The sequence below is a fragment of the Puntigrus tetrazona genome, chromosome 4 (assembly GCF_018831695.1).
Source record: "Puntigrus tetrazona isolate hp1 chromosome 4, ASM1883169v1, whole genome shotgun sequence".
NCBI classification, from domain to species: Eukaryota; Metazoa; Chordata; class Actinopteri; order Cypriniformes; family Cyprinidae; genus Puntigrus; species Puntigrus tetrazona.
The window spans coordinates 26,680,982-26,692,258 of NC_056702.1; the positions used below are offsets into that span (position 1 = coordinate 26,680,982).

General features: G+C 43.0%; 1 protein-coding gene and 1 long non-coding RNA gene across 2 annotated transcripts; both read right to left on the minus strand.

Moving 5' to 3' along the window:
• Positions 1–7,631: 7,631 nt before the first annotated feature.
• On the minus strand, positions 7,632–8,471 carry LOC122342214. Its single transcript, XR_006250546.1, has 3 exons — positions 8,390–8,471; positions 7,838–7,942; positions 7,632–7,726 (listed from the first exon to the last, which is right to left on the minus strand). It is a non-coding gene; the product is annotated as an uncharacterized LOC122342214 (long non-coding RNA).
• A 531-nt stretch (positions 8,472–9,002) lies between these two features.
• On the minus strand, positions 9,003–10,696 carry LOC122342363. Its single transcript, XM_043236143.1, has 4 exons — positions 10,550–10,696; positions 9,619–10,423; positions 9,309–9,517; positions 9,003–9,074 (listed from the first exon to the last, which is right to left on the minus strand). Exons 1-4 carry the CDS (start codon positions 10,565–10,567, stop codon positions 9,003–9,005), a joined length of 1,104 nt encoding a protein of 367 aa, XP_043092078.1. The 5' UTR covers positions 10,568–10,696.
• Positions 10,697–11,277: the final 581 nt, after the last annotated feature.

An 11,277-nucleotide genomic window follows, 5' to 3' on the forward strand; every position in this document is an offset into this window, starting at 1 on the left:
GTGAAAGACATACCATCTAATCTGACCTGTTATCGAAATGACGGAGGGCAAGACTCCATGGGAGAAATACCCATCAACCACTGCGATGAGATGTACAACTCACTCTTGATCACTCAAGAAGCTGGTCACAAATGCATGGGGTGCTTGTTGAATACCATCATCGGGGTAGGACTTCTGCCACAATGCCACATCAGTCGACGTTATCTCACCGGTAGCAACCCCACCGACCGGGTAAGATGCAAACAAGATTGCTCAGAGGTCCAAATTCCTGACAACGACGGTACTAGCGTGGTGGAAGAGTGGTACTGGCTGTGTGGACATGTCGGTGGACAGGCACATGTGCTATGGTACAGTTATATGGAGGAGCTATCGCGGTAAGAGCACCAGAACAACTTCACACAAAGAAGCCAGGGCATCACCTCACTAAAGTTAAGAGAGAAACCGAGAGGAGGGTGACTTCACTGCGTGAACACTCGTTCCTGAAAGAACATCGGCTATGGAACGGAGCTGAGAAATTCTTCCAGGCCTTGATCCCGTCTCTTGGTGTAGCTTTCCTCCAAAACGAAGTGGAAGTGACACGGTATGAACTAATCAGCTTCATGAATACCACAAAGGTGATAATGGAGGGGATCAAAGAGGAACTGAGAGGCCTGAGACTGACGGCACTGCAAAATCGACATGTGCTGGACCAACTTACAGCCATCTCCGGAGGCGTGTGCGCTGTTGTGGAGACTGCATGTTGTACCTATATTCCTGACAATTATGCTGATGGTCATATGATTGATTTGGGTATTCAGAATATCACCAATGCTGTTAACAGGCTAAAGGCTAGGGAGGTTAGTGCTGATGATGTGTGGGGATGGAATTGGTTCAAGGGACTGTGGCAAAAAGCTGAGTATATTGGTTTGCTTGCCATTTCAGCACTATCTGTGTTTGTCCTGTTACTATGTATATGGCCCTGTGTGATGAGCATGGTAAAAAGAGCAGTGAATTCGACTATGAGAGCTTCTGTCACTCACCAAATGATAATGTGTAACCACTGGGAGAGTAAGGTGAAAGATAAATCCAGAAAGGTATTGAATATTGTTGATTGTGATGATTCAAGTGATGATGAAGAGTGAATTAATGACTAAAAAGGTTTTAAGTAGATAATTTTACAAGATAACACCATTTGAAAGGAAGACCTACATTTTAGCTAACATTTTAGATTATAAAGCCAAGAGATGACTTCCTCAGATTGAGTTTATATAATCTCCAATTAATCATATGTTTAAGAAGTTTATTATGTTTTAAGCCCTTATTGTGTAATGGTGTGTTTTGAATCCATGTGAATTTACACACTTGATGTTATTATTAAGGGATTTCATTTTATTATATTTTAATTTTGATAGGTGATCAAGAATGATCAAAAGGGAGGAGTGTAATGGAAATTATTTTAATTGATTACATTTAATGTTTTATTGTTTACTTTTAACACTGAACTAAACTAACTTCACTTAAAGATAGATTAAGCAACATACATATATTCATAGCACCATTGTACTAACCTTAAAAATAAATGTGCAAAGGACTGGGATACTACAGGTATGGGAAAATAATGTTTGTAACAGCAGGCGAGACCACACCATCTGGGTATAGAACACCTTATCTGAGTTAAAGATGGGGAAAGAACTGAGAAACAACCAGACACAGCAAATATGAGATGGGTGGTGTGATGTTGAACCATTTCTATTGGCTCGAGATGGATTTAAGCAACCTTGAAATGTATACTTTTGCCTATAAAGCCTCTAGTCTGTGAGTACGTTGTTATCTCTTTGCTCACAGACTCCACCGTGTGTAAACCAGATCATTTTTTGTTCCTTTGCGCGAAGAAATAAAAAGCAAGACAAAGACAAATTTGTTGGATTCTTTATTTTCAGTCTCCACATCATTTTGAATTGAAAATTCCATGACATTAGTCAAACGGGACTGCGCTCTCTTAATAGACAAAATAAAGGTTGACTTAGTCTTAGCCAAGGGAAAAAAGGTTGATCTGTTGAAACTTCAATTGATTGAAGCGACGAAGTGGCAAGAGCAGGCAGATAAAAGACAGGTGAAAGTCGAAGAGAAAAACCAGAAACAAGAAAGATTGATTGCAGTGCAGAAGGAAGAAGATCCAGCAAATTATGGTGGGAGACCAGAGGCATTGTATCGGCAAGAAAGGTTAAGAGTAGAAAGAGCAGCTAGAGGCCAGGAGATGGCAGCAACAGCTCAACGAGAGGAGCTGAGAGAGCAGACAGCACAAAGCGAAGTGCGAGCAAGAGGGAAAGGGACAAAAAAACATGACCGATCCAAGATAACTGAATTCAGTCCCCCTCGCACTAGAAGAAATACACCTTATGCTGAAGCAGTCGCTCTGATAGAGAGAATTAAAGCAGAAGAAGGGTAAAAAAAAAAGACCCCTTGAGCTCCTCACACCTTTCATCAGATTCAGATTTTATTTTTCCAGCCATCCAAGTGGCTAATCCACATTACGGTGTAGAGGACGACCGCAATAGATACCTTAATGTGTATCGCCCATGGTCAGACCAAGAAATTAAAGAGGCAGCAGATGCACTTGGTCCACTTGAAAATACTGCTGCATGGTTATAGAATTTTAACCAACTGATACGTGCGTATCGTTTAAATGGCCAAAAGGTTGTTAGGGGTGATTTCACGGGTCTAGATAGGAATGATGATCCGTTAGCTCATGATGCAGCGACATTGCGAGAGGCAGTAGAGCAATTGACAGAAAGAATTAGAAACACCCTTGGAACACGCCCAGATTACTCTAATATATCCCAGTGTAATCAGAAAGATGGAGAAGATGTACATGAATACAGAGCACGTCTAGAAGACGTTTTTAGGGTTAACAGTGGGGTTCAGTATAGTGCTGATGAGGCTGGTGCATACCAACAGCAATTAAAACAGGCATTCCTTTTAGAATTCAGACCCCAGTTGGCAGACTACATTAAAAAAATATAATATAAACTGGTCCACCGACCCAGTAAATAGCATAATGAATTATGCCAGACATGGACAGGGATTGTTGAAAAATAAAAAAGAAAAAGCAGACAGGGCCCATACTTTCGCTGCACTCACTGCCCTCTCCCAAGGCATGACCTCGCTTGGTGCAGACACAATACAGACTTGAAGGCAAACTGTGCCTTCCAGAAGTTTGTACAAAACAGCAGCAATTTTGACACATGGGCAAGCACATGTGTCAACAGGAGGGATGGTGCATAGGGTAGAACAGTACAAAAAAATACATTTTTGTAAATCTTGTTTGATCTGCTGTAAACATAACTCGCAGGGCAACTGCAGACCTAAGAGAGGTCAATTTCCTAAGCCAGACTACCCTTTTCAGTTATCCACATGGATTTTATTGAACTGACACCTTGCCAACAGCACAAATACTGTATGGTAGACCGTTCAGTTTGCCGCTGTGTGATGATGTGTGTGAGAAACCACAAGAGCAGCATACACTAGCAGAATGGATGAATAAAATGTTGAAATTTAAAATGTTGTAAGAGCAAATGATCTGCCAGATATACCTCTGTCCCCATAGGCCTCAAGCGTGAAACCAGGAGACAGCATCCTGATCAAAGTTATCAAGAGAAAGAACTGGTCGTCGCCAAGGTGGGAAGGACCATTCACCGTTACCCTGACCACACCCACTGCAGTTAAGATCGCTGAGAGATCTACGTGGATCCATCAAAGCCATTGCAAACTGCTAACACCTTGAGAGGACGCTGAGTAGGGGTGGAAGTCGGCCGGTATCAAAACCCTTGGCTGCTGAAGAAATCAACTAATCCCTTACTCCCAGCTATAGCGCCCCCAATGGGAGCACGTGAGGGCTGGAGAGTTGCTCTAAACCTGACTGCAGCAGTGATGGTCACACTGGTGGCCATATGAGAGACGATTAAAGGGGAACGGAAACTAATTGAATTTCGACTGGTTCACAGAACGACAAGAACTATTTGAACTCATTTTGATTTGAACATGTTTATGCATGATCTGTGTTTTACCATGTTTAAGGGCAATGATTACTAAAATGATTAGCCAGACGTTTTTCAGTTTTACCATGCTTCTCCACCAAGAGAGAAATGGAGAGCTTTAGTATCATGTGTGAAGTCTCAGTTAAAACCACAGCTGTGACATGGCTGAGTGCTGATGTTATGATACAAAAGGTACACTGACAAACTACAGTAGCCGTGCCAAGAACAAGAGGCACTGTTTCTATTTCATTTTTTTCTTTTAATTTTATTTTCACATTTTCCTCATATGTTTCTCATTTCCTATTTTTACATTAAGATGAAAGCCTTACAGGTGATCGCCCATGTAACATCTTGGGGGTCGGTTGGGAATTTTTCCTCAGATACTGAGGTTTTCGCCCAATCTTGCTGTTTAAAGTGAGCATCGACTATTTAATCAGTAGAGATGTAGTTCAATATGCATATGCTTTATGTCATTTTAAATAGGTGCTAAATGTCAAACAGGAGGGAGATGTTAGAGTTGTGTATTGACATTATGCAACTTTGACCCTTCAGTTTCAGCTTCCATCTGGTATAACACGTCTTGTTCTAGGTCATGACATGACATGCCTTCTATATAGTATCTTAGACTGGTATGGGCACCAGGGGAATCTGAAGGAATGAAGGTTCTGACGCACAAAAAGATATGTGACTAGTGATAACTTATGTGACGAACATGTCTGAAGTCTTTGTTTTGCCAGTTGGTTTTTCTTATCTTGCTCTGTCCTTTCCTCTATAAATAAAGTGACTTGCGATCTGAGCTTCGGAGGCAAAAGCAGGCAAAGGGAGGCAAAAGGAGGCAAACGGAGGCAAAAAGGGAGGCAAAAGCAGGAAAGGGAGGCAAAAGAAGGCAAAGGCCTGCCCGGCCCCCGGCCTCAGGCAGACTGAGATCCGTCTGGAGGCAAAGGGAGGCAAAAGGGAGGTAAAGGAGAAACCTGCTTTTCCCCCGCTTGCAACCGACAGCGCAATCCTTGCAAGCTAAAAATCCAAAAACTTGTCTTGTGTTTTATTTCGTCTTGAGTTGATCCTTCCTGGTAAAGAGCCGTTTGAGTGAAATAGTCTCAACACCTACCACTACCATACGGAGGGGGAGGAGGACTTCTTTTTCACAATGTCATTTTCGAAGTGCGTTTGCCTCATCTGTCAGTCTACAATTGCTTTACTAAAGAAGGGAAATGTGGAGCGCCACTTTCGGACTGTTCATAAAAACTATGACACCGAGTTCCCTTCGGAAAGCGAGCTGAGAAGGAGAAAGGTGAAGGAACTAAAATCCCAGCTGTCCGGATAGCAGTCATTTTTCACACAGCTAACTTCAAAGGCAAGAGTGGCCACTGAAGCATCGTTCTGGGTGAAAAAAAAAAAAAATACAGTTGTATTGAGTTGTATTGTGCAATATAGGTTGATGCAGTAATGCAAGATACAAATGGAAGGCGAGGGAAGAAGGGGGAAGAAGAGAAAAAAGGTGAAAAAAGAGGAAAATGAGGAGGAAAGTGGCTCTAATCCCTTTGTGCGCGCCAAAGCAATGTTTTTGGAAGTGTTTGTTTGCAATAAATTGCTTTTAAAAAACGTTTTCCTGTTGTTTTATTCATTTGTGAGGGAGAACGGTTGATCACAAGGTACCTGGTTCGAATCCCGCTGCTGCCAGGAATAAAAGTCGTTACTTAATGCTACGAATTATTTCTGAAATTGCCAATAAACCTTTTATTAATTTTAAGTTGCTGATTGTCAATATTCTCTTCAGTTTAGTTTTTCACTTTTAGTTTAAATTATACTTCTACTGCAGCTATTTTCTAAATAAAATAGTATAAATAGTCAGTTTATTTCTGAAACAATCCTAAAATCTATAACCTTTGAATGAAAATGTAGAAAAGTAAAACATATGGAAAAGAGAGTTATGTAATCAGGACCATTTTATTATTTTTCAATTAGTCATAGCCAATTATTCATTGCAAAAACAACAGAAAGAACAGAACAATACACATGAACAAACGTTAAAAATATCCACGACACTTGTGCATTCAAAACAAAACTATACACATAAATAAAATGTCTTGTGCATTCTTTCAACATAAATAAAACTAAATATAAATAAAAAACAAAATAAATACAAAAAGTTACCATGCCTCTCGGAAAAAAAACAAACAAAAACAAAGCTATACAGATTAATAAATATTTTTATATTCTTTACACATAAATAAAAATCTTAAATAAATGAAAAGTTTCCATTTCTCTTTGGTAAACAAAGAAAAAAAAACTATACACATAAATAAACATCTTAAATAAATAAAAAGTTTCCATTTCTCTTTGGTAAAAAAAGAAAAAAAAACTATACACATGAATAAACATCTTAAATAAAAGTTTCCATTTCTCTTTGGTAAAAAGAAAAAAACTATACACATAAATAAACATCTTAAATAAAAAGTTTCCATTTCTCTTTGGTAAAAAAAGGAAAAAAACTATACACATAAATGAACATCTTAAATAAATAAAAAGTTTCCATTTCTCTTTGGTAAAAAAAGAAAAAAAACTATACACATAAATAAACATCTTAAATAAAACGTTTCCATTTCTCTTTGGTAAAAAAAGAAAAACAACTATACACATAAATAAACATCTTAAATAAATAAAAAGTTTCCATTTCTCTTTGGTAAAAAAAGAAAAAAAACTATACACATAAATAAACATCTTACATAAATAAAAAGTTTCCATTTCTCTTCGGTAAAAAAATAAAAATAAAACTATACACATAAATAAAACCTTCTTTAAAGTTTTTTTATTTAGTTTTTTTAATATTCTCCAACCACTGCTCCTTTGGTAGTGTCTCTACAGAGGGGCAGTATATAATGCCCTTGTATTGGCTGTGCCCAGTCTCCACTGTCCTAAACTGCCCACATTTTTTACACGTATTGTGCTCTACTCTGCGGGTCAGTTTTCTAACTGAAGCACGAGCTGGAGCAGGAGGCCCTGTTAGTCCCTGCGTGGCCAATGGAGCCAGCATCACCAGCTGAGCACCTGGGAGTGGAGCAGGTAAAAGTCGCCGAGGGATTTGAGGTATCTCCGCTGCAGCGATGTTCCTCTTCCTCTTCACACGTGCCTGGCCCACAGTGCTACTGGGCAGGTGGTATTGGTGAGATGGTCCTGCTTGGGGGGGCAGAGATGGGGGGCGCACATTGGCAGAGGGTAGAGGGTCGGCTGCCACAGACAAACGGCTAGGCAGTTGCAGCCCTTGCATCAAAACTGCGCTGTCCTGCCTTTTCACCCTCTTGTTGTGCCACTGAACCAGTGTGGTGTGGCTCACATTCACCAGCTGCAAGGTGGTCTGCTGCATAACGGCGGCATTGGTCAGAATGCGCTGCCTGATTTTTTATAGTCCTCCAAGATGAGGTCCCACCTCGACACTGTGCCAACCCCCTTCTTCTTTGGGCTTTTGTGAATGGCACAGAGCTTGACAAAAATGGTCTCGATGAGACGACAGCAATCTGGCCACTGGGCAAGAGGGGCAGTGGTGGTGAGTGCATGCCTCTTTACACTTTCCACCCCTGGAGTGAACTCCTGCCTCTTCTTGGGGGATCTGAACCTCCCGTGTCCAGCTTGCTCTGGTGTCTGGCAGCAAACACCACCCTCTGCTTATCATAGTCCAGCAGGTTCTGCCAAAGAGCAACTATGTTGCTCACCTAAGCAGATAGGGCATATTACACATAGCAAATGAGAAAAAACAAAACACGTGCAAGTGTTGACATATGGCAGGTCAATGGGGGAAATAAGGAAACTTGAATGTTCCTGACCTGCTGGTTGGTGAGGATCAGCGATGACTGATTCTTAAGCTCCACCAGATACTCCGCCAGGCTGTCCACTCTGTCCATGCCTGGCACACCAGCACTATCTAAAGCCTGAGGAAAAAAAAAGACAGAAACGAGCAATATTATGACAGTTAAGTTTATACAGTTAAGTTGGACAAAAAACAAATACATATATACACATTTCTAGATGTGATTTTGTTGACAAGCATCAAGTTCAGATAGTATAAAGAAGCTTCAGATCATCTTAAACTCTTTGTTTAACTTTTCCTAGCATAACAGTTCATAATCTATATTTGATATTTGTAATACAAATGTTAAAATGTTTTGTACTTTAACTAATTATAATAAATATTTAACAAATAAAACTATTTTATTGGCAAAACATAAATGTAATGATTTCCTGATAGAACAGAATAGAATAGAGTGTAAGAAAATATTAGGGAATACCCGTATGTTGGTAGAAAGGTTTCATTTATATATAAAGTCATAAGCAATCCAAATCAGTCTGAGTGCACATATAACAAGGTATTTACATACCACAGATTCTGATGCACCTGGCATGGAGGAGGCAGCAGGCTGAATAAATGAAGCCGCAGCCAAGGTGGAGGAGGCAGCTGGCTGGACGTTGGAGGAGGCAGCTGGCTGGACGGTGGAGGCAGAAGCCAAGGTGGAGGCGGCAGCTGGCTGGACGGTGGAGAAGGCAGCTGGCTGGACGGTGGAGGCAGAAGCCAAGGTGGAGGCGGCAGCTGGCTGGACGGTGGACGCAGAAGCAGGCTGGACGGTGGAGGAGGCAGCTGGCTGGACGGTGGAGGAGGCAGCTGGCTGGACGGTGGAGGCAGAAGCCAAGGTGGAGGAGGCAGCTGGCTGGACGTTGGAGGAGGCAGCTGGCTGGACGGTGGAGGCAGAAGCCAAGGTGGAGGCGGCAGCTGGCTGGACGGTGGACGCAGAAGCAGGCTGGACGGTGGAGGAGGCAGCTGGCTGGACGATGGAGGAGGCAGCTGGCTGGACGGTGGACGCAGAAGCCATGGTGGAGGAGGCAGCTGGCAAAAAATGGGGGGAGACAGAGAAGCTTGGGTCATTGGTAAGACTTGACTGAGTAATGTCATCTATTTGTACTTCCCCGAAGCCCTCGTCCTCTTCGTCCACGCCTTCATCCACATCCTCCAACAGGTTTTCTGTTTCCTCTGAGTCGGGATCCTCTACTAGGGGCTGTCCAGTCTGACTGAGCAGGTAGTCAACACCAAGCAGCTCCCCTTTAAAAAAATAAAAAAAATAAATAAAAAGAACACACACATACAGGAGAGGTCAAAATTTTGAACACATTACTATTTTTTATGTTTTTGAAAGATGTTTTACATGGTCAGGTTCAGCGATGAGAATAATAAAAGCAAAGACTCAGAACAGTGAAAACCCACAAACCAAAAGTATTATGCAACCAGACAAGTGGATGACATACCAGTGTATTCAGCAGGTGGCTGGAAAGATGGCACAAAAGGCCGACCAACACCTTCAGGCTGTTGGTGTTGACACAGTGGGTCATTTCCCCGGCGTACGTGAGAAGGGACGCTGGCTTGCTGGTCACTGATGCAGCTGCCCGGTCCTGATTCCACCTGTTCAGGCCTTCCAGCAGGTAGAGCTGAAAATTCAGCGCATTTGCACTGGTTCCTAGAAGAGGAAAAAAATCATACATATAAAAATTACAAGCCTTTCGATATGAATAACAGAACTTGAAAATAATTAAAACTTTACACATGTGAGACACCGACCTGGAATGAACCTGTTTAAGTGGCAGTGGAAGGACTCAAGGGACGTTGACCCTCTGGCACAACGATACCTGGTCAGGATGACCCCCGCCTTTGTGGTGGTGCCTATCTCTGTGTACAGAGGCACACCCGGCACGTCCTGAATGCACCTGACATGCCGTTTCTGCACACGCCAGATGTGCTCCATGCGCACCTCATCTAGAAGTGGCACACCCATAAGGTCCCTACCGTTTGCACCCCCCAGGTCCTGCAGCAGCCTCTCCATGAGGCGTATGGTGGCCTCTTCACCTCGTGTCCTCCTGCGGCAGTAAAGGCTCAGCTCCTTTTTACTGATGCTTCTGTCCACCAGGATGTCAGTAATAGCTGGCAAACCTTCCGCCATCATCTGTTTCCTCTTTGCCTGCCGCAACAGACTGAGGTCTCCAGCGTCCCACTCAAAAATGCAGGCTGACAGGCATCCCATGAAGGTGGGATAGAGGGGATGGGCATCGGTGGTGCAGCCCACGGCCAGCCTCCTCATAAAGTGCCAGATGTCCAGCCGTATGTGAAGGTCTGGCCACTCCCCAAACCTGGTCTGCAGCTTGCTTGTCGCTCCATCACTCACGCAGCAGCCACAGTCCACATAAAGCAGCACTGGTGGTGGAATGGCAGCCTTGCGGTAGCGCTCCATTACACCAGCCACCATTCTGCTCAGTCCTGGCCCCTCTTGCACTGACAGCACACTGGTCACTATCTGGCCAACCTCATTTCCAATGGAGGTTACCCAGAGTGCTGTCCCCCGTCCATGGCCGGCCAGCTTCTTTGTGATCTGAAATTTACAAATGTAACAAAACTTTTATGATGTGACAACAATGAACAATAATAACAATAATGTCTTTCTGATGGTATATATTTATATAAAGGAACACTACAGAATGGAATTTTTTTACGTTACCTTTTTTGTGGAATCCATCTTTAAGATGTTGCCAAAGATGGATGTGATGCTGGCTTTTATATGCTCAATTCTGGAGAGGATATCCCTGCCGTATACTGACAGCAGCCAACGACTGGTGGGAATGTCGATTGGCTCTGGAGGCTCCTGGCAGACCACCGGATACAGGTTGGGTCGATCGACAAAGTCAGCACACTCCCCAAGATAGTGTGCCAGCCGATTCAGCCATTCCTCTCCATGGTTCTCTTTCAACTGCCGCTCCAATCGAGCTGGACTGTTGCCTAGCGTCCGGTCCCGAAGCAGCCTAATGACACGGATGTCACAGGCATACCTAAAAATGTTAATTTTGGATGATTATTTGCATGTTCATTGTGGAGTCGTTTCAGTCTTCACAAAAGCCATCTTTAGACTACTTTACCGCTGACTTACTTGCGTGTCAGAATCAGCCGGAACATTTTCTGGTGCGGCAGGTCGAGCTGGTCCCGGACAGTCTGGCTTGTTGACAGATAGTTTTGAGAACACACAGTACACCTGAGTGTCTCTGTCACCAGCAGGTAGTACCTGTCAATATCCAGGACCTTCCTGGCCCTTTGTGGACACCATAACCTGTTAGGTTCTTGTTACAAGCCGGACAGTGAACCGTCACCTTCCACAGGTGGTAGGGCATCCACACCATTGGGTAAAGAACCGGTCAGGTGTTGGTGTCTGGTGGTAAATGAGGGCCGGGATGG